At 50.5% G+C, this 23,157-nt stretch overlaps 1 protein-coding gene across 1 annotated transcript in view; it reads left to right on the top strand.

Moving 5' to 3' along the window:
- Nucleotides 1–21,149, top strand: part of SCN5A (sodium voltage-gated channel alpha subunit 5) — a 101,672-nt gene extending 80,523 nt beyond the window's left edge. The window contains exons 21-28 of the mRNA XM_057301688.1: nucleotides 2,709–2,882; nucleotides 6,724–6,846; nucleotides 8,793–9,074; nucleotides 11,911–11,964; nucleotides 12,634–12,771; nucleotides 13,452–13,556; nucleotides 14,639–14,909; nucleotides 17,628–21,149. Coding sequence (XP_057157671.1) covers nucleotides 2,709–2,882; nucleotides 6,724–6,846; nucleotides 8,793–9,074; nucleotides 11,911–11,964; nucleotides 12,634–12,771; nucleotides 13,452–13,556; nucleotides 14,639–14,909; nucleotides 17,628–18,865 — 2,385 coding nt within the window. The 3' untranslated portion in view covers nucleotides 18,866–21,149. The remainder of the gene's footprint in view (nucleotides 1–2,708; nucleotides 2,883–6,723; nucleotides 6,847–8,792; nucleotides 9,075–11,910; nucleotides 11,965–12,633; nucleotides 12,772–13,451; nucleotides 13,557–14,638; nucleotides 14,910–17,627) is intronic.
- Nucleotides 21,150–23,157: the final 2,008 nt, after the last annotated feature.

Genomic DNA, 23,157 nt, shown 5'->3' with positions numbered 1-23,157 from the left:
TCAATGCAATAACAAGCTTTCAACATTTCTGAGGAAATATGACGAAACATTGGTAAAGTTTATCTTGAAAATTATTTAAATGTCCAGGGAAATTCATGTGATACTAATTCAGGAATAGACAGAGAACAGTAGAACCACATAAACAGATCTGAAGTAGATTTAAGTAAATAAAGAAATGTACTATATGATAAAGTTGACTTTTAATCAGTGGATTTTAAGTGGATTATTTAATAAAGTGTTGGGGCATTTAATGAGCCACATTCTGAAAAAAAGTATTAAAATGGATATTTACTCCTTACCAAACTATATTTAATTTTTAAAATTGTAATGTAAAACAATGAAACCACAAAAATTGTTTTAAGAAGCTCATTTTTTCCTAGCCTCAGAATAGATAAGTGGTTTCTTAATGTAACATCAAAAATTTTACTAAATGAAAATTATAATAAATGATATCATATAACATGCTATAATAATTGAAAATGAAGTACATGGAACTTCGGTATGGTAAACAAAAGCAAGTGAGATTTAAAGGCAGGTTGGTGTCACAAACCAGGTTGGTGTTACCAAAGAGTTAATGTCCCCAAATAAACCAGACACTCAAGTACAAAAATAGGCAAAGGATATGAACAGGTAATTCCCAAAAGGAACATGGCAAATATCCAAAGAAAAGATGTCAGCATCACTCCTAATAAAATAAATAAAAATGTAACAAAATACAAGTTTCTTTCATTAGGCTGGGAAAAGTGAAAAAGGAGAAATGACAGCAATGTCGGTGGGGTGGTGGAGAAGAGCCCCCTTCCTGCCCCGGAGATGGAGTGTCAGTTGGTGTTCCCTTCGGAGGGGTCCATTCCCAGGCTGTACCAAAAGCACACCTTTGCCCTGGCAACCCAATTTATCCTCAACAATCCCCTGTCCACTGCAACTTTATTTCCACTAGGGATAAACTGTAAAGAACCGAAATGTGCATTATTAATAAGGTTATTGGCTAAATAAATAGCAGCATATGCAAATAATGAAATATCATGCAGCCTTTTAAAATAGTGATAGATATTATTGCATGTATTCATATTATTGAGTGGATAACTGTTCACAACATATTGTTTAATGGAGAAAGTAATTTCAAGGCAAATATTTAGTGTGTCTCATAAAATTGTGGTGATTGTGTGTATGTGCACACACATACGCACTGTCAAAAATAATACTCACATAAATGTTAGCAGTGGTTACTTTGGTGTCATGAAATTATAGATGCCTTTTACTTTCTTTTTTATAATTTCCATATTATTTAATTTGTATAAGATGCACCCATTTTTATACTCAGAAAAAAATACAATACACCTACTTTTTTTTTATCTTGAACAACTCCCAAAATCCATTTTGGGACCTGAATTATCCTGTTGTGCCATCTACAGTGCCTCAGTGGGCCATATGTATGCCTCAGTAGTGCCAACAGCACTGGTCTCTTGGGTCACTGTCGCTCACAGAGGCCCTGAAGTCGGACAGGAAGGCCCAGGAGTGGCAGGTGGAGGCAGCTCCCCCAGAGCCCTAGTGACGTGTTCAGTTGCCTAGACAGGAGCCTCATAGCACAGTCTGGACAGAGAGAGAAACAGGAACAAATCAGTAGGCTGGAGGTAGAAGCCATCTGGGAGCCACTGGAGTTTCTCTGTTAGCTCAGGAATTTGAGTTGAGGCAGAAATGAGGAGGTGGAGAAAGACTTACAACTCCTAGGATTTGGAAAACTTTGACTCCTAGAGCCTGAGAATTGCAGGACATTTGACTTTATCTACACCTGTTGTTCCTAAACATCACATCTACAAATGACTTTTAATATAGTTTCTTTAACATTCAGCTTTACATCAACTCTCATTGGTTTTTGCTTATTTAAATAAACGTTGTGTAAAGTGAAACTTAATCATTATTGTTAATTGGAAACCAATATTTTTCCCACGAAAAGCAAGTAACCGTATAAAGTAAACAAAGCTAAAGCAAAATGGAGTGAAAACAAAAATATTTTATGTTGTTTCCAGCAGAAAGCTGTGAGCTGAGCTGCATACCCTCTCTCCTTGTTAAAATGGCAAGTTTTAGAAAGGCCTAGCCCAAAACTCAGACTTGATCTTCATTGCGAAGGGAGAGGGGGTCACACCATTCACTCTACCTTATTATCCATCTACCACTTAAGGCCATCTCATGGCCTGCCCGTGGCACAGGCCCCACTTGGAGGGCATTCTCATCTAGTCCAACACTGCCAGGGAGGAACCCTGTCATCGGCATTCCTCACCCCTTCTCTGCTCTCCCCGGAAGGGAGGTGTTGTCAGAAACGGTGCCTAGGCCAGGCACAGTGGCTCATGCCTGTAATCCCAACACTTTAGGAGGCCAAGGTGGGCGGATCACAAGGTCAGGAGCTCGAGACCAGCCTGACCAACATGGTGAAACCCCATCCCTACTAAAAATACAAAAAATTAGCTGGTGTGGTGGCAGGCATCTGTAATCCCAGCTACTCAGGAGGCTGAAGCAGGAGAATCACTTGAACCCGGGAGGCGGAGGTTGCAGTGAGCCAAGATTGCACCACTGCACTCCAGCCTGGGCAACAGAACAAGACTGTCTCAAAAAGAAAAAAAAAGAAAAAATGGAAAGAAACGGTGCCTGGTGCAGGGTGGAATCGGCAGTGGTCCAGGCTTCATGTCCACCTTGTCTGGCCTTGTCTGCAGGCCTTCGAGGACATCTACCTAGAGGAGCGGAAGACCATCAAGGTTCTGCTTGAGTATGCCGACAAGATGTTCACCTATGTCTTCGTGCTGGAGATGCTGCTCAAGTGGGTGGCCTACGGCTTCAAGAAGTACTTCACCAATGCCTGGTGCTGGCTCGACTTCCTCATCGTAGACGTGAGTGTGGGCACCCGAAGGGAACAGGAAGGGGAAACCCATTGCCAGTGCGGGAGAAGGAGCTGAGGCGGAGGGCCCAGTGGGAGCCAGTAGGCTGAAGGGGAGGCGCGCAGCAGTGCTGTGGGGCAGGCAGAGAGGAAGGAGGACGTAAGTCTGAGTGACCCAGGCCTTGTCCTCAGGTTCCCAGGCTCAGAGGAAGAGAAGAAATAGGAGACAGGGTCCTGCCTCTAGAGCCCCCAGTTTGGAGCCACAGCAGGCGGAGACCTAGGCCCCTGCTTCTAGGGGAGATCGTTCAAGAGTAGTCAAGGTAGGGGCGTGAGCCAGGGCAGGGGCTTGGGGCTCAGGGTCCAGAAAGGGAAGTGAGCAGACAAGCTTGTGCTCTAGCACACACCACAGCAGACTGTAAGTGTCCATCAGGCCCACTAGACAGATGGCCATTTCAGAGCCTCCATGCACACATGCCAGGGGGAGAAGGCTACTGAAGGGATGCTGGGCAGGCAGGGGAGAGCCTCCAGCTCAGGGAGAAGGTACTGACTGGGGAGGATGAGAGAGGGGTGAAGTCACCCCAGAGGAGGAGGAAGCCATGAACACTGGCTCAGGGGCTCTGGGTTGCTGCCCTTGATGATCAGGTAGCTGTGAGGGCTGCCTGCCCAGGCTGTGTCCAAGGAGGGCCTGGGGCAGGAGGTCAGCATGGCTTCTGAACACCCAGTTGGCAGATGGAGTGTGAAGCCCCTGCCCCACAGCTACCCAGGCCCCAAGACACAGCTGGGTGCCAGGCAGCATGAATGCGGGGTCTGACAGGGGGCCTGACGTCAGTCAAGAGGGAGAGTAGCCAAGCAGAGAGAAACGGGTCGGTACAGGGCAGGCCTGGGTTTGCACTCACTGAGGACAAAGGAAGTGAAGGCAAAGGGTGCAGGTGGAGGGACCTCTCTGGGGGATCGAACAATACAGAGTAGGGGTCAGGATCTGCAGACTGAAAAGGGCTTTCCAGAAGGCGCCGGGTTTGCTGATGGCTTCCAGCCTTGACATCGGGTTCTGCATACCAGCAGGAGCTATCCTTCCTGTGGTTACAGAACAGGCTCAGGCCTGTGCAGTCTCCATACCCGACTCAGAGGCTCAGCCCCCAGTAAGCCTAGCCAGAGTCCAGGTTGAAGCTACCAAGGCTGGGTGGGAGGTCAAACTGTGGGTGGCCATGGTGGCAGAGCACCTTGGGCTAGAGGGGATGCACAGAGACGCAGATCCAGGTCCTTGGACCTGCAGTCCAGGCCTCTTCCTATCACCCCAGGTGGCCAAGAGGATGCTAATGCTGGGGTGAGGGGGTGCTGGGGTGGAAGGGGGACAAGGAGAGCTCTAGACACACTGGACTGCCCGGCCCAGCCCTCAGAGCCTCCCTGAGATGAAGGAGAGGCCCCTGAGGCCTCCCCATTGAGGGACTGTGGGAGGGCCTGGGATCCTGGCAGCTCAGCCCTGAGGATCCCTGACCCGCTGTTCCTGCAGCATCTTGGGCAGTTGGGCCTGCTGAGGGTCTCCCACAAGGCAAGCCAGAGGGACTCTCCGCAGACTTCTGGGGAAGCCCACCCACCAGCCGCTGGCCACCTTGGGGAGCTCAGAGCCAAGGCAGGGGAAAGGGAATCGGCAGTGCTTCCCTGCTCAGGCCCAAGAGAGAAGGAGCCTGTGGAGAAGGCAACCAAGGCTCACAGCAGGGAGGGGCCTTGCCCAAGGCTGAGCAGAAGGAAGTGGGTGTGGAATCCAGCTTTCTTGGCACTGGCCACGCTGCTGTGCCCCTACCCCATCCGCATGCTTCATGGGAAAGTTTGTCTCAGGCCTCAGAGTCTAGGGAAGGATGTTTCCAAGATGAATTCTGCATTATTTTTCAATAAATGCAGTTGGGTCTCTACTGTGTGCAAGTACTGTTATGGTGCTGGGGATCTTAGGGAACAAAATAAAAACTCTTCCCCACATGGAGGAAGGTGGCTACAAACAATCAGCATAATCAATAAGCCACTTTTACATTATGTGAAAAAGTGGTATCTACCATGGAGCAAAGAGAACTTGGGAAGGGAAGGGGTGGGGTGGAGGGGAAGGTGCAGGTTACCACTTTTAAATAGGATGATCAGAGTAGGCGCACTTTGGTGACATTTGAGCGGGTTTGAAGTTGGGGTTAGCCAGGCCAATGTCTGGCAGACGTTCCAAGCAGAGATTGGAAGAGCAGTGCAAGGACCGTGTGTCGGGAGCATGCCTGGCATACTGGGGGAAATGCAGGGAGGCTAGAGCCACTGAGCAGAAGGAAGTGCAAGAGATGAGGCCAGATTGCAGGGGATGCAGCCAGATTGCTGCCTTTGAAAAAAATATGGCCTTTGATTTAGAATGAAATGGGGGTAGGGGGGCGGAATTGGAAGGCTCTGAACACAAGAGTGCTGTGAACTGACTGATTTTCTTTAGGGAGTCACTCGGTCATGGAGGCCGGGGTAGAGAGGGATGAGTAGAAGCAGGGAGAAGAGTTAGGAGGCTCAGGCCATGATCCAGTGAGAGACAATGGTGGCCGGGCCAGGACGGTGGCAGTAGAAGTGGTGAGAAACATTTGGACTTCAGATGTATTTTGAAGGCAGAGCCAACAGGAAATCCTGATGGGTTAGATGCAGGGTGTCAGAGACAGAGAGGAGGCAGGGAGGACACCAAGAATTGTGGCCTGCACAGCTGGAGGGATGGAGTTGCCGTCACCTGAGACGGGAGGCCATCGCCGGGGCAGACGGGGCAAGCTTTGGAAAGAACAGAGACCACAAGGCAGCCTGTTAGGAACTGGGCAGGCAGACCAGCTGGACCTGGCACTCTGGAAGTCCTGCCCTCAAGGAGAGGTCCCTGAGAGATGCCCCCCGACTCTCCAGGATTGGGGGCCAATAGCCCAGCATCCTTGAGGGGTGAGTGGGGGCAACACAGAAATCAGTCTGGCGTGTCTTCCTTCCCCTGGCCTCTTTGCCCAGCTCCCTCCCCTGGTGCTGCCAAGCCTGGGAGGAGGCTGTGGGAGTCAGGCCTCTGCCCCCAGTCTCTCCGAACCCCAGGCTGGCCTGAGCACCAGGGTGGTGCTAATGGTGACTGCAGGGGAGGTCAGGAAGCAGGCCATTTTTGGCCTGTGATCACAGGCCAGCGGTGAAGTAAGAAGGGAGTGGATGCCCATGGAGCTTTAGAAGGATAAAATCCACAGAGTGGGAGTGCCCTGGGGGGTGGGGCAGAGGGAACAGAGAGCTGAGGCTCCTGGTGCCACCCAGTCCCCATCTTCTTTGAAGATGTTGAAATGCTGCACAGTCTGGCCTTGGGGAAATGCCCCACGATTGTCTATTTGCTCCTACTTAACCCAGGACTGCCTCTCCTTCCCCAAAAAAGGCTTCTTTGGCGAAGAAGGAGACAGGTCCAAGAATTGGAATTGAAGGAAAGAATGTGGAGACCAAAAGCCCAGGCTTTGTGTCCCTGCTCTGCCATACCAGCAGAGTGGCTTTGGAATTCAGTTTTCCCATCTGTAGAATAGAGGTGACGCATCGCAACATCGCAGGGTTAGTAGGGTTATTACAGAGCATGTATGTGAAGTACACATAGCAGCCTCTCAGTAAAGGCCCAGAAGCCAGGATACTCTTGGGCTCGTCCCAGCTTGGGCTCTGGGAAGCCTGGCCCAGTGCAGAGCTGGCCTGTGATGACAGTCCACCCTAGGACTAATAAAGAGTGGACACAGGAGGCCTGTGGCTCTCTCGCACCCAGCACCGTCTTAGTGGGGCCAGAAGGCCTACTGTCTGTCCCCAACAGTGGGGAGCTGTTCCCATCCTCCCCATTTCTACTTTGCCTCCCCCAGGTCTCTCTGGTCAGCCTGGTGGCCAACACCCTGGGCTTTGCCGAGATGGGCCCCATCAAGTCACTGCGGACACTGCGTGCACTCCGTCCTCTGAGAGCTCTGTCACGATTTGAGGGCATGAGGGTAAGAGAGGTGGCTGCCTTCCCACCAGGGAGTGGGAGGCGGTCCCACAGGCCCAGCCCACTGCCACCCAGGACCCCTCCCTGTGCTTCTGATGTCCTATGGCCGCGGAGACTGTGGCCGAGGCTGACTTGGTAGGAGCATGGCCCAGAACGTCCAGGAGAGGCACAGCTGGGCATGGAGGCACCCTGAGGCTAGGCAGCTGTGAGAACCCACCTCCAGGGCCCACCCTCAAGCCCTGTGAGCTCCCATGAGGGCTGGGAGAGCACCGGACAAAGGAGAGGAAGCAAGACTTGCTGGGCACAGGAGTCTCAGCTACACCTGAGGCCACTGGCACCAGGGCCCCTGTGCTTCTGCTGTCCTGCGGGGCTGCATCTCTGCATGCCCTGCCTCCTGGCAGACACAGGCTGCCAGCCCTCTGTCTGTGATGGCCAGTGGGGCTGTGGTCGGGAGGGTGAGGGAAGAGGCATAGAGCAAGCTGCATTCCCAGCATCAGATAGGGGCTGTGGTTGGGAGGATGAGGGAAGAGGCATAGAGCAAGCTGCATTCCCAGCATCAGACAGAGGCTGTAGAGGAAATAACCACGTGCTTAGTGATCTCCTGTGCACCATTTTCCTAGTGCAGATCCCTATGCATTTTTCAAGTCACCACATTTTACCAAAGAATGAGAGCAGATAAGGCAGACTTGAAAGCGCACCAAGAAAAACATCAGCCGTGATATATAGCAAGAAAACAAATACACATGTGTGTGTTTGTGTTTACTTGCGTGGGGTATTTTTTTAACAAAACATACCAGTTCTGTGTGGCTTCAGAAGACATGTTTGTTTGTCTCTCACTGACCCAGCAGGCACCATCACACAGCTCAGCCTACCAGTTGGTTGATGGCTTTGAACCTTGCCCACACCCCCAATCCATGGAGACACACATAGCTTATTCCTGGTGGGAAACCATCCACAAGATAATGTTCAGAGTTAAATGTCTCTTTGGGAGCAAGGACATTTGATTCCAGAGGGACGCAATGAGACACTAGGTACCAGGAATGCCTCTGCGGTGGCCATTGGCCACAGAGCCAGCCAAGAGCAAACTCCCAGGGCTTCCCCACCTCACTCACACCCAGATGTTTGGTGTCCTAAGAGCTGGGTTTTCCACCCTGTTCCAGGGTTCAGCGTGCCTGCTGGGGAACAGCATCCCCCAACCTGGCATCTGGCCCACACCACACAGTCCACCCCAGCTTCACCTCCAGTCTGTGTGGCACATGTGTTCCTGATGCATGGACAGCTGGAGACTTGGTCCATGAGTGGGGTGGAGGGTCCCAAATGCGTCTATTAGGGAATCTTCTCCAGGGTGCTGTGAGTCTAGATGCAGAGCGTGAGGCTGTGGCTCCATGGGATCTGAGAGCCCCTCACTGGGGAGCGGGTATCACAGGGAGTACCCATGCCACCTGCTCTCTGGCTGTGCTCTTATGGGAGCACTGGAGAACTGCCACAACCCCCTCTAGACACTGCACTGAGGTCCCATCCATCCCAATAGCAACAACCTAAAATAAACCAGAATTTAGCTCCAAAAATGTAAGGACTCATGGGATTGTTAGGAAACCCAGTCTTGGGGACATGTTTTGAGAGGTCCTTTCCCATCAAGTTGCTGGTATCCTCAATCAGCACACACCTTGGTGAAAATAAGATTTTAAAGATCACAGATTCAGGGCAGGGCCAAGAAGGGAAACCAGATGTTCTGAAGCCACACCAGACTCTAGGGTGCACTCCCCTCACTCCCCACCAGGGCTTCCAGCCATGGAGCTGGCCTCTCCCACGAGTGTGGGATCTGCACACCCACCTGCACAGCCCCCTGCAGCCAGGGAGTTCATTCTTTCTTGGGGTGACAGGGGGTCTTGAAAAGGGCATGTTCTCTGGGCACCCCCAGGAACTGAGCCACTTCTCTGTCCACTTGAGGTGGTGGTCAATGCCCTGGTGGGCGCCATCCCGTCCATCATGAACGTCCTCCTCGTCTGCCTCATCTTCTGGCTCATCTTCAGCATCATGGGCGTGAACCTCTTTGCGGGGAAGTTTGGGAGGTGCATCAACCAGACAGAGGGAGACTTGCCTTTGAACTACACCATCGTGAACAACAAGAGCCAGTGTGAGTCCTTGAACATGACTGGAGAATTGTACTGGACCAAGGTGAAAGTCAACTTTGACAACGTGGGGGCCGGGTACCTGGCCCTTCTGCAGGTGGTAAGTCCTGGAGAGAAGGGACTTCCTTCTTCCCAATGGCTGTCGAGCAGCATGGCCATCACCCATGATGTGGGCAGGAAGGGGGGGCAGTGGGGCCATGCTGGATCTTCATAGGAGGATCACAGTGCCCAAAGGAGGCTCAGGACTCTCCAGGGATTTGGCTCCTTGGGAAATCCCCAGACTTTCAGTTCTAGAACCGATACCACAGTCTCCAAACTGCAGAGTATGGGGATGGTCTGTGGTGCTGTAGAACCCACAGTAGTCAAGTTGATCTCTTCAGGCTATCAGTTAGGCAGTATGATGGCACAGATTAAAAAATGAAAGACCATAGACTACTCAGGAACTGAACTATTAGCAAAGTTGTAACTGTGGCCACCCTCTGTTATAAAATATAGTGTTAGCTCTTGTGTTGTTTAAAAGAACATATTTCCGGCCAGACGCAGTGGCTCACACTTGTAATCCCAGCACTTTGGGAGGCCGAGGTGGGCGGATCACGAGTTCAGGAGATCGAGACCATCCTGGCTAACACGGTGAAAACCTGTCTCTACTAAAAATACAAAAAAATTAGCCGGGCATGGTGGTGGGCACCTGTAGTCCCAGCTACTCTGGAGGCTGAGGCAGGAGAATGGCGTGAACCCGGGAGGTGGAGCTTGCAGTGAGCTGAGATCTCACCACTGCACTCCAGCCTGGGCGACAGAGCCAGACTCCATCAAAAAAAAAAAAGAATATATTTCCATCTTTGACGTGCAATGTTTAAGCACACACAATCCTTCTAGGGTTTCCACTGATTTTGTGAGTATGGTGGCTTCGGTGATTATCACACATTCCATAAAATTAACCTACCATTAGCCTTGACCAATGCAACAGAACCACAATGCATAGAGCTGCAACTTGCTTGTCTTGCTGTTCCAATCTTAAGCCCAGACACCTGTCTCTGGTCCCCAAAGCAGAGGAAAACTCAGCAGACTCTCACCTGGAAACTTTATACATCCACTCACACCTTCACCCATCCCTTAAGCCCCAGTGGTAGTCCCACAAAGACTCCCCTGCACTGCCTAGTGGAGAATGGTAGATTAGCACCAAACCCAAGGAGCTGTCTATTCCTGCAATTGTCCCTCAGAATGTCAGAACTTTGGAAGAAAAGGCCTCCTTTTGTAGACTAAGAACTGCTGACCTTTCCAGACAAAGCCACTCGGTGTTTGGGAAGAATTCAGTCATAAATATCTCATACCCTTGGGTGGTCCCCAGCAGTTTCCAAAGTATTTCCGGGGCTATCTTTATAGTCAAGGGCCTCTTGGTACAGGGAGCTGGAGTAGCTTGCCTACTGTGGGCAGCCTCAGCTTCCCCTTCTACCCTACCTGCCTCATAAGAATTCTTCGACACAGGAAGCTTGTGTACCTGAGCTTGTGCTTAGAAAGGAAGCTTGGGGGCCAGGCATGGTAGCTCATACCTGTAATCCCAGCACTTTGGGAGCCTGAGGTAGGTGGATCATTTGAGGTCAGGAGTTCGAGACCAGCCTGGCCAATGTGGTGAAACCCCATCTCTACTAAAAATACAAAAATTAGCTGGTAGTGGTGTTGCGCGCCTGTAATCCCAGCTATTCAGGAGGCTGAGGCAGGAGAATCACTTGAACTCGGGAGGCAGAGGTTGCAGTGAGCTGAGATCACACCATTGCACTCCAGCCTGGGCAACAGAGAGAGACTCTGTCTCAAAAAAAAAAAAAAAGAGGCTCGGGGCAGGACTGGATTTGGCCAAAAACACAAATGAGACTTCACTGGGGAGTCAGTCTCACACCAAGCCTGTCTCTTGGGCTCTTTCTGCATAGCAGCCCAGACTAGGGCAGACAATGCCACCAGCACTAGGGCCCTCTCTGGTTCAGCCTCCCTCTTTACTCCCTTGGTGTGGTATGCTGGAGCCAGCTTGTGCCAGCTCACAAGAGCTCACTGTTACATTTTCAGAAATTTTGCAAGCTGTTTATTAAATACAGCCATTATAAAAAACTGAATTCTATAAACTTATAAAATTAACTAAATGATATTAAAACAAAGGTAATAAATACTCAAGATTCATCATTACATTTTAGTATTATCATCTATGCTCTTGAGGCTTTTTACTTCTATTATGTCTGTACAGTGGGAGTACCATAATGCTAAGCTCTTTTGCATCTCTTCTCAACTCCATTGAGTAACTTCACATTGGTAACCTGAAATCGACCATGGTGAGAATATTTACACAAGAGAAATTGGCAAACCAACAATCAGGGTTTTTTCTTTTCTTCTGGGACGTCAGCTGTTAACCATTTACCAACACACCATTGACAAAAGAACCCCCTTAAGTACAAGGGAAGGTTGAGATTCTTCGGGAACTTCCCTTGAAAGTCCATGGAGCAGAAGCCACGTGGTTCTCTGAGATGTAGGACAAAGGGGACCAGGTCAGCCCTGGAGTCTAGAACACAGAGTCTAAGTTCCACCTCTGTCTCCCTGACAGAATCACTGTCAGGATTCTGTGATGTTTTAGAAATGGAAATGAGGGTGGATCTGAAGGGCAGACCTCCTGCAAGCCCCCTCAGACTCTTGGCCTCAATCAAGAAGCTTATTCCCTGCTGCATGGCCTTCTTGGGGCATCTTCTCAGCTGCTTCCCCTCCCCACCCCTAGCGCTAAACAAGGTCTTTCTCTGACCACCCAGGCATTTAGATGCTGCTGAAGGGGTGAGGCGGGGTGGCTTGCTTTTCATAAGAAGCTTGCTTCTGGCTTCATCTGTCCAGACCAGAGCCCTAAGTAGCTCAAGCGAGGTGCAGAATTAAATGATTGTCTTAATCTTGTCTTTTCCTCCCAGGCAACATTTAAAGGCTGGATGGACATTATGTATGCAGCTGTGGACTCCAGGGGGGTAGGTTGCCACAGTGGCTTCTTCCACCAAGTCAGGCACCTGAGGCTCCTGGTTGCTTGGCCACCAGGGAATCAGTGTCTGCATCTGAAAGCCCAGCCCACAAGGGCAAGATCTCATGTCACTCTGGAGTTCAGCCTCTCTGGAATGCCCAAGCCTGGCTCTGGGGCAAGGTTGCTTGGTCTCCTAAGAAGTCCCAGAATTCTCAAATGTCTTTCAAATTAAACTCACTGTAGTTTACTGACTTTTACCCCAGGAGGATGGGGTGGAAGCAACAGAGACGCAAATCAAGCTTCTTCTTTGTCCAGCACCCCACCCGATCACACTAACAGCCCAGTGAAGACTGACAGAAGTCCCCATGTACTCCAGCCTCCCATTGGCCCAGGGCCGGAGCCAGGCACTGATACTCTGCCAGCACTGATACTCTGCCAGCCCTGAGCTCAGCATGTCTGCTGTCCTCACCTGCCACCATCCACTCCTCTCACCTCTATCCCTACCCACCTCTGGCCCACAGACTCACATAACTGGGCTAGTGACCTTCCTCTAGATATACCCTCTCTCCCACAGAATGGACACCCCTAGCCAGCCCTCTGCCTCTGCTCCCCACCCCTCCCCATGTGACCCCCGAGACCCCAGCCTGTCTGATCTCCCTGTGTGATTTCTCCCTTGCAGTATGAAGAGCAGCCTCAGTGGGAATACAACCTCTACATGTACATCTATTTTGTCATTTTCATCATCTTTGGGTCTTTCTTCACCCTGAACCTCTTTATTGGTGTCATCATTGACAACTTCAACCAACAGAAGAAAAAGATACGTAGAGCACCAGCTCCCCACTGGGCTGGGCAGGGTGGGGCCGGGTGCCAGGGGATTGAGGGGCCACTCAGGCTCCAGGTCCCATCTCACCTTCCCTGTTGGGGATGGTCCTCTTCTTGCTCCTGCTGGAATGAGGTGGGGAGAAGGGTGTGTCCAGGGATGTAACATGCCTAGGCCTGTAAGAACGTAAGAAGGGGCTTTGGTGGGAGGCCCCATGCCTGCCCTAATCCACCTAAGAGATGAGACTCCTGGGAGAAGCTGGGGTAAGAGCTGCAACTGTTCACCTGGTCCATGATCAGAGGTCATGGGTAAGGCCTGTGCAGAGGCCCTGGGCTCCCAGAGCTTCATCAGAGAGGCTATGACTGGGTTGTAGGCAAACCAAGTGAACGGAGAGAACCTGAAGGCTGGTTGAGCTGGGAGGAGAAAAGGGTAGGGGGGTGGATACTGGATTTGCAGGTCATAAAGCCAGAGAGATCTCAAGGTGAAAAGGGACAGGGCTCCTGGATAAATAGATTTGGGGAAGAATCTGTGGCGCAGAATAGGGACATATTTTATCCAGGAGAGAAAGCCAGGAGGTGGTCGACCCTGGCATCCTCATCAAGAAGGCAAGATCCTGGTGCCCTCCATGCTGGGGCCTCTGAGAACCCCAGAATGAGGTTGGTGCCTTCTCTTTGCACTTAGGGGGCCAGGACATCTTCATGACAGAGGAGCAGAAGAAGTACTACAATGCCATGAAGAAGCTGGGCTCCAAGAAGCCCCAGAAGCCCATCCCACGGCCCCTGGTGAGCCAGGCTCCTGGTTTTGTGGGAGTGGGGAGGATCTTCTGGGGTCCCTGGGAAGCTTTCATGCCACATGGCCAGCTATCAGGGCCGCTTCACAGTCTTTCAGCCCAGCCTGAGGGGCACTATCAGATGTCTGATCATGAAGAGAGGTCCCAGCCTCGTATAGATAGGGAGGAAGGTATGATAAGGATGTAGCATCCCAGGACACTCCCCACCCACAGGAACCCTCTGTACCTGAGCAAATCTCCTCCTTCCCCTCAGGATGCAGGCTTTCCCCAGGAAAAGCAGTACAGCCTTCACAGCCCCACCCCACCCCACTCAGAGCCTCATCCTTGGACCCCCAGAACAGTCAGGGAGCCGGATTCCTGAGTCACCTGGTGGGGACAGCCAAGAGCTCTGGAGAGCGGGGTCCTCTCCAAGACTGACTCCCTTGGCCCAATCAAGCCATTATCCAAAAAATTGTGTGTGTGTGTGAGTGTGTGAGTGTGTGTGTGTGTGTGTGTTATTTATAATCTTTTCCAAGTGGGAGAACAGAAAAAAAAAAAAATATATATATATATATATATATATATATATACAATCTTATTTCTTCCCCCAAATAATCTGGGCTGATTTACAATTAAAGACACATACAAATATGGTTAGTAGAATAAATAAAATAAATTCCATAAAAAAGAGAAAATATATTAATCTAAGCACTGACATAATTACTAAGGTTGAAGTTTAAATTTGCCCTTGAGCCTTCAGACTGTGGGAACTAAAAGGGAAGCACAATGAACAGCGTGCTAAGGATGCTCAGGGCAGGAACAATCTCTCCCTGAAGATCCATCATGAAAGGCCTCATGGAAGATGGAGCTCTGGGGATGGGCCTTGAAGCCCAGGAAGCATTTCAGCAGGACAGCCAGTGGCTTTAGCCTCCAGGACTTTTTCCTCTGCACTCTCTGTGGCAGTGTTGCAGGGGCTTTGGGCTCACTAGAGGGTAGAGTGGGAGGGTGGGTGGTCTGGGATGAGAGGCAGCAACAGGCATTTGCCAGCCTCCCCAAGGGCCCTGCTGAGCACTTTCCATTTGCCTCTCCTTTCAGAACAAGTACCAGGGCTTCATATTCGACATTGTGACCAAGCAGGCCTTTGACGTCACCATCATGTTTCTGATCTGCTTGAATATGGTGACCATGATGGTGGAGACAGATGACCAAAGTCCCGAGAAAATCAACATCTTGGCCAAGATCAACCTGCTCTTTGTGGCCATCTTCACAGGCGAGTGTATTGTCAAGCTGGCTGCCCTGCGCCACTATTACTTCACCAACAGCTGGAATATCTTCGACTTCGTGGTTGTCATCCTCTCCATCGTGGGTGGGTATACAAGTCAGCTGGACGGAGAAGCCCTCCCCAGCCAGGCCTCTCCTCCAGCCCCTGGGTCTCTGCTGAATGCCACGTACAACCCTAGCTTCTTTCATAATTTTTTTCAGTGCATTTCTCACCCCCCTTCTCCCCTCACACATACACGCACACACACCTCTCCAGAGAGAACTTATCTGGAAGGCCCCACTTGGGCCAAGGAGACCAACCTGGCAGAGGACACAGCACTTGCTCCTGGCCCCACCCTCTAGAGGACCTGGGAACACAGTTCTCTAACTGCTTAGAGAGCTTCAAGGATGAGTCTGGGAATGGGAGTGGGTGCTGTGGAGGCTAATTCTGCCTGCACTTAGGTTGAAGGAGAAGGAAGCTCAGGATGAGGTGGGTCCCCAGGGATGGGGGATAGGTGGCCCTCCAGAGTAGAAATTATCCCTGAAGATGGAAAATTCTGGAGCTAACCGCCAATGTGTATGCCAGACTCCTTCAGACATCACCTGCCTCATGCAATTCACCCAGTCAATTCAGCACCAAAGGAGGGAGATTGTGCAGCTAGGGAGAAGCAGAGACCCAATCCTGACCCATGTCTGTTTGACCTCGGAGCCCAGATCTTTTTTTTATATAACAGCTTTACTGAGACATAATTCACATACCATAAAATTCACGGTTAACTTTAAAGTCACTTTAAAGTATACAATTCAGTGTTTTTTAATATATGCACAGAGCTTTGCAACCATCACCACTACCTAATTTTAGAATATATTCCTTTCCCCAAAGGAAACTCTACCCATTTAATAGTCAATCCCCATTCATTCCCCCTCTCCCTCACCCCTGAAAACCACTTATCTAAAATTTTGAGGGACCACCAAACTGTTTTTCAATATGGCTGCACCTTTTTACATTCTCGCTGTCAATGTATGAGGATTCCAATTATTTCGCCCTCACCAACACTTGTTATTGCCTGCATTCTTTTTATAGGAGCCCTCCTAGTGGGTATGAAGTGATATCTCACTGAGGTTTTGGTTTGCAAAAGCAAATGACTGATGACTAACGATGCAGGACATCTTTCCATGTGCGTGTTGGTCATTTATATATCTTCCTTGGAGAAATCTCTATTCAGATCCTTAGCTCATTTTTAATTGGGTTATTTCTCTTTTTATTGTTGAGTTGTAAGAGTTCTTTACGTATTCTGGATCATAGTCTCTTATCAGATATATGACTTAAAAATATTTTCTCCTAGTCTGTGAGTTTTTTCATTTCCTAGTGGTGTCTATTAAAGCACAAAAGTTTTACATGTTAATGAAGTCCAGTTTACTTATATTTTTTGTTTTGTCACTTGTGCTCAGAGCCCAAACTCTTTAACTCTACCCCCATGGGGCTCTGCCTTGCGGTGACTGTGACTTTCATCTTTCTGCCATATACAACCTCTGCCTCTGGTAAATGTAAAGGATAATGCAGGGGCTAAGGCAGGCACTGCTGTGGCTATAGTGACGGGCAGATGGAAGCACAAAGTAGGGTCAGGAATCTCTGGGGGGTCTCAAGCAGGATGAGGGTGAGAGCGTGCCTTATGGGACTGGAGAGGAGTTTTAGAGAATGCAGGATGTCAGCAGCAGGAATGGAACCATTGAGGGACAGTCTCAGAGGCTTTGGAAGGTTCAGCATGTACTTTAGGATCTCTCCTGGCCCGCTGTTTGGGCGGTACCAGAGAGGAGGAGTGGTTAAGAGATCAACTTGGAGCCCGAAAGTCTGAGTCAAATCCCAGCTTCTCACTCACTAGGTGGCAACTTGGGTAAGTTACCTCACCTCTGTTTCCTCTTCTGGAAGATGAGGATGATGGCATCTGCTCACTTCCTAGGACAATGGGAAGGACTAAATGAAATGATGGCTATAAAGTGCTCGGCCCATTGCCCCAGTGATCGTAAACACTGGACCCATGTCAGTCAGTGACATTGTTATATAAGGAGTCTGGAAAGGGCACTTGGGCCATATAAGACAAGTTTATTTCACTCTTTATTCCATGATTTATATCCATGCCCCTTAAAACTCCAAACCCAGGTAGTCACAGGAGACCCAGGGGCAGTGACGCTCTCAAAGGAGGCAGAGTTAGGAGAGCGATAAGAACCATCACAGAGAAGCTGAGAGAAGACACTGGCCATGGCGTGGCATCAGGGAGCACTGATTTCTGGGCCAGTGTTTCATGCCCTTCGATGGGCACATAAATCATCTGGGCTTCTTAAGATGCAATGGGCTGGGGTGGAGCTGAGATTCTGCATTTCTGATAAGCACCTAGGAGATCCCAAGGCTGCTGGTCCTCAAACCACACTTTGAATAGCAAGGAGCTAAAAGACCTGAGTTCTGGCCCAAGCTGGGTAGGCAGGATACTAAGCAGATCCCCTCTGGCCTGAGAACCCAAGATGTAGAAGATGGGCCTAGGACAGCTCTATTGTGCAGGTACACACTGAAGATTAAGGAATGAGGGGGCTGAGAAGGAACCCTGCAAAGGACCCATTTTTCTGGGTCACAGATGCAGACATGGAGACTCAGACAGACAGGAGCAGGCAGAGTCCTAGCATGCCCAGTGGAAGCAATCCTGGAAGGGCCGCCTCTCCTTGGCTCCTTGCCATATAGAGACCCCCCCCACCGCCAACCCCTGCACAGTGATGCTGGCTGGAAGACAGAGGTGCCACCAGTAGCCACAGTCTCTGTTGTTTCCCACAGGCACTGTGCTCTCGGACATCATCCAGAAGTACTTCTTCTCCCCGACGCTCTTCCGAGTCATCCGCCTGGCCCGAATAGGCCGCATCCTCAGACTGATCCGAGGGGCCAAGGGGATCCGCACGCTGCTCTTTGCCCTCATGATGTCCCTGCCTGCCCTCTTCAACATTGGGCTGCTGCTCTTCCTTGTCATGTTCATCTACTCCATCTTTGGCATGGCCAACTTCGCTTATGTCAAGTGGGAGGCTGGCATCGATGACATGTTCAACTTCCAGACCTTCGCCAACAGCATGCTGTGCCTCTTCCAGATCACCACGTCGGCCGGCTGGGATGGCCTCCTCAGCCCCATCCTCAACACTGGGCCGCCCTACTGCGACCCCACTCTGCCCAACAGCAATGGCTCTCGGGGGGACTGCGGGAGCCCAGCTGTGGGCATCCTCTTCTTCACCACCTACATCATCATCTCCTTCCTCATCGTGGTCAACATGTACATTGCCATCATCCTGGAGAACTTCAGCGTGGCCACGGAGGAGAGCACCGAGCCCCTGAGTGAGGATGACTTCGATATGTTCTATGAGATCTGGGAGAAGTTTGACCCAGAGGCCACTCAGTTTATTGAGTATTCGGTCCTGTCTGACTTTGCCGATGCCCTGTCTGAGCCACTCCGTATCGCCAAGCCCAACCAGATAAGCCTCATCAACATGGACCTGCCCATGGTGAGTGGGGACCGCATCCATTGCATGGACATCCTCTTTGCCTTCACCAAAAGGGTCCTGGGGGAGTCTGGGGAGATGGACGCCCTGAAGATCCAGATGGAGGAGAAGTTCATGGCAGCCAACCCATCCAAGATCTCCTATGAGCCCATCACCACCACACTCCGGCGCAAGCACGAAGAGGTGTCGGCCACGGTTATCCAGAGAGCCTTCCGCAGGCACCTGCTGCAACGCTCTTTGAAGCATGCCTCCTTCCTCTTCCGTCAGCAGGCGGGCAGCGGCCTCTCCGAAGAGGATGCCCCTGAGCGAGAGGGCCTCATCGCCTACATGATGAGTGAGAACTTCTCCCGACCCCTTGGCCCACCCTCCAGCTCCTCCATCTCCTCCACTTCCTTCCCACCCTCCTATGACAGTGTCACTAGAGCCACCAGCGATAACCTCCAGGTGCGGGGGTCTGACTACAGCCACAGTGAAGATCTCGCCGACTTCCCCCCTTCTCCGGACAGGGACCGTGAGTCCATCGTGTGAGCCTCGGCCTGGCTGGCCAGGACACACTGAAAAGCAGCCTTTTTCACCATGGCAAACCTAAATGCAGTCAGTCACAAACCAGCCTGGGGCCTTCCTGGCTTTGGGAGTAAGAAATGGGCCTCGGCCCCGCAGATCAACCAGGCAGAGTTCTGTGGCGCCGCGTGGACAGCCGGAGCAGTTGGCCTGTGCTTGGAGGCCTCAGATAGACCTGTGACCTGGTCTGGTCAGACAATGCCCTGCAGCTCTGGAAAGCAACTTCATCCCAGCTGCTGAGGCGAAATATAAAACTGAGACTGTATATGTTGTGAATGGGCTTTCATAAATTTATTATATTTGATATTTTTTTACTTGAGCAAAGAACTAAGGATTTTTCCATGGACATGGGCAGCAATTCACACTGTCTCTTCTTAACCCTGAACAAGAGTGTCTATGGAGCAGCCGGAACTCTGTTCTCAAAGCAGAAGTGGAATCCAGTGTGGCTCCCACAGGTCTTCACTGCCCAGGGGTCGAATGGGGTCCCCCTCCCACTTGACCTGAGATGCTGGGAGGGCTGAACCCCCCACTCACACAAGCACACACACACAGTCCTCACACACGGAGGCCAGACACAGGCCGTGGGACCCAGGCTCCCAGCCTAAGGGAGACAGGCCTTTCCCTGCCGGCCCCCCAAGGATGGGGTTCTTGTCCACGGGGCTCACTCTGGCCCTCTATTGTCTCCAAGGTCCCATTTTCCCCCTGTGTTTTCACGCAGGTCATATTGTCAGTCCTACAAAAATAAAAGGCTTCCAGAGGAGAGTGGCCTGGGTCCCAGGGCTGGCCCTAGGCACTGATAGTTGCCTTTTCTTCCCCTCCTGTAAGAGTATTCACAAAACCAAAGGACACAAGGGCGCAAGCCCCATTCACGGCCTGGCATGCAGCTTGTCCTTGCTCCTGGAACCTGGCAGGCCCTGCCCAGCCAGCCAATGGAAGAGAAGGCTGAGCCATGTGGGTTTGGGGCTAAGAAGTTCACCAGCCCTGAGCCATGGCGGCCCCTCAGCCTGCCTGAAGAGAGGAAACTGGCCATCTCCCAGGGCTCTCTGGACCATACGCGGAGGAGTTTTCTGTGTGGTCCCCAGCTCCTCTCCAGACACAGAGACATGGGAGTGGGGAGCAGAGCTTGGCCCTGCGCCCTGTGCAGGGAAAGGGATGGTCAGGCCCAGTTCTCGTGCCCTTAGAGGGGAATGAACCATGGCACCTTTGAGAGAGGGGGCACTGTGGTCAGGCCCAGCCTCTCTGGCTCAGCCCGGGATCCTGATGGCACCCACACAGAGGACCTCTTTGGGGCAAGATCCAGGTGGTCCCATAGGTCTTGTGAAAAGGCTTTTTCAGGGAAAAATATTTTACTAGTCCAATCACCCCCAGGACCTCTTCAGCTGCTGACAATCCTATTTAGCATATGCAAATCTTTTAACATAGAGAACTGTCATCCTGAGGTAACAGGGTCAACTGGTGAAGCCTGAGCAGGCAGGGGCTTGGCTGCCCCATTCCAGCTCTCCCATGGAGCCCCTCCACCGGGCGCATGCCTCCCAGGCCACCTCAGTCTCACCTGCCCGCTCTGGGCTGGCTGCTCCTAACCTACCTCGCCAAGCTGTCGGAGGGCTGGACATTTGTGGCAGTGCTGAAGGGGGCATTGCCGGCGAGTAAAGTATTATGTTTCTTCTTGTCACCCCAGTTCCCTTGGTGGCAACCCCAGACCCAACCCATGCCCCTGACAGATCTAGTTCTCTTCTCCTGTGTTCCCTTTGAGTCCAGTGTGGGACATGGTTTAACTGTCCCAGCGACATTTCTCCAAGTGGAAATCCTATTTTTGTAGATCTCCATGCTTTGCTCTCAAGGCTTGGAGAGGTATGTGCCCCTCCTGGGCGCTCCCCGCCTGCTACACAGGCAGGAATGCGGTTGGGAGGCAGGTCGGGCTGCCAGCCCAGCTGGCCGGAAGGAGACTGTGGTTTTTGTGTGTGTGGACAGCCCGGGAGCTTTGAGACAGGTGCCTGGGGCTGGCTGCAGACGGTGTGGTTGGGGGTGGGAGGTGAGCTGGACCCAACCCTTAGCTTTTAGCCTGGCTGTCACCTTTTTAATTTCCAGAACTGCACAATGACCAGCAGGAGGGGAGAAGAGAGTAGGAAAAAGGAGGGAAGGACAGACATCAAGTGCCAGATGTTGTCTGAACTAATCGAGCACTTCTCACCAAACTTCATGTATAAATAAAATACATATTTTTAAAACAAACCAATAAATGGCTTACATGACCTGGTCTAGGCCCTGTCCTTGTGCTGAGATTTGACAAGAGTGGTAGCAGAGGACCGAGGGCCTGGGAGATGGCCTCCTCCTGAGCAAGTCTGGGGAACTTGCTGAGAGCATAACACTGACCATCATAACCATGGTTTAAGCGTACAGTTCTGTAGCAGTAAGCACATGCACACTGTGGTACCACCATCACCACCGTCCATGTCAAGAACTTTTCTGTCAGCCCAAATTACCACCCTGCACCCATTAAACACTAACTCCCCACTCCTCCCTTCCCCCAGCCCCAGGGAGCTGCCATTCTGCTTTTCATCCCTACAAATTTGACTACTCTAAGTGCCTTATATAAGTGGAATCATACAATATTTGACAAATTCGACTATCCTAAATGCCTTATATAAGTGGAATCATATAATATTTGACAAATTTGACTACCCTAAGTGCCTTATATAAGTGGAATCATACAATATTTGTCCTCTTGTGACTGGCTTATTTCACTTGACTGGATGTCCTCAAGGTTCATCCAGGTCACAACATATTTCCTTCCTTTTTAGGAATTTTTTCAGGATTTTCAGAATTTTTTCTTAATTTTTTTCATAAATTTTCAGAATTTACATCCTTTTTAAGGCTGAATAATATTCCATTGTATGTATTTTGCTTGTCCTCTCACCCACTGAGGGACACTTCCGTTGCTTCCACATTTTAGCTATTGTAAATAATGCTACTGTGAACATGAGTGCACAAATATCTGAGACCTTGCCTTGAATTCTTTTGGGTAGGTACCCAGAAGTGGAATTGCTGTTTCATATGGCAATTTTATTTTTAATTTTTTTAGGAACTGCCATACTGTCTCCCACAGCACAAGGGTTCCAGTTTGTCTACATCCTCATCAACTCTTGTTATTTTCTGTTTTTTTCAAATAGCAGTCATCCTAATCTGTCTGAGATGGTATCTCATTGTAGTTTTTTTGTTTGTTTGCTTTTTGTTTTTTGAGATGGAGTCCCACTCTGTCGCCCAGGCTAGAGTGTAATGGCACGATCTCAGCTCACTGCAACCTCCACCTCCCCGGTTCAAGTGATTCTCCTGCCTCAGCTTCCCGAGTAGCTGGAACTACAGGCACCAACCACCACCAGCTAATTTTTGTGTTTTTAGTAGAGATGGGGTTTCACCATCTTGGCCAGGCTGGTCTCAAACTCCTGACCTCAAGTGATCTGCCCACTTTGGCCTCCCAAAGTGCTGGGATTACAGGTGTGAGCCACTGTGCCCGGCCTCATTGTAGTTTTGATCTGCATTTCCCTAATGATCAGTTACGCTGAATATCTTTTCATGTGCTTATTCATCATTTATATTTCTTCTTTGGAGAAATGTCTATTCAGGTCCTTTGAATTTGGTTGTTTTCTTTGTCATTGTTGACTTTTAGAAGTTCTCTGTATATTCTGGATATTAATTCTTTATCAGATATATGATTTGCACATATTTTTCCCCATTCTGTGGGTTGCCTTTTTACTGTTGATAATGTCTTGGGATGCACAAAACTTTAATTTTCATGAACTCCATTGTCTATTTTTTATTTTGTTGCCTGTGTCTCCTCCCATCTTATTGACTGTGCCTTTTCAGCCTCCCTTAGCAGAACATCCTCTGGTGTCTGACTAATGTTCAAGTTCTTTAGGCCCTGTGCTCTCTCCCAGAAAGAGTGGAAAACACATTCTTTTCCCCTCCTATGGCTTTGAAGAGTCTTGATCTTTTCCTGAGGCCAGGTCTCTCCTTGGACCCCCAGGCCAGCAGATTCAGCTGCTTACTTTGGACATCTCCAGAGCTTTCAGGCCCAGCCCAGCCAACTCTGAGCTCCTCTGCCTCACCCTGAGCCTATCTGTGAAGGTGGTCCCACAAATCCATCCTCAGCCGCATGCAGCCCTCACCTCTCACCCCTCACCTGGTCCAAGCCCCGTTGGCTCCACCTCCTTCGTGTCTTTCAAATCCCACCTTTTGGCTCCATTTTATTGTCCCTTCCT

The sequence above is a fragment of the Pan paniscus genome, chromosome 2 (genome assembly GCF_029289425.2).
Source record: "Pan paniscus chromosome 2, NHGRI_mPanPan1-v2.0_pri, whole genome shotgun sequence".
Lineage (NCBI taxonomy): Eukaryota > Metazoa > Chordata > Mammalia > Primates > Hominidae > Pan > Pan paniscus.
This window is presented reverse-complemented; position numbering and strand designations above follow the sequence as displayed.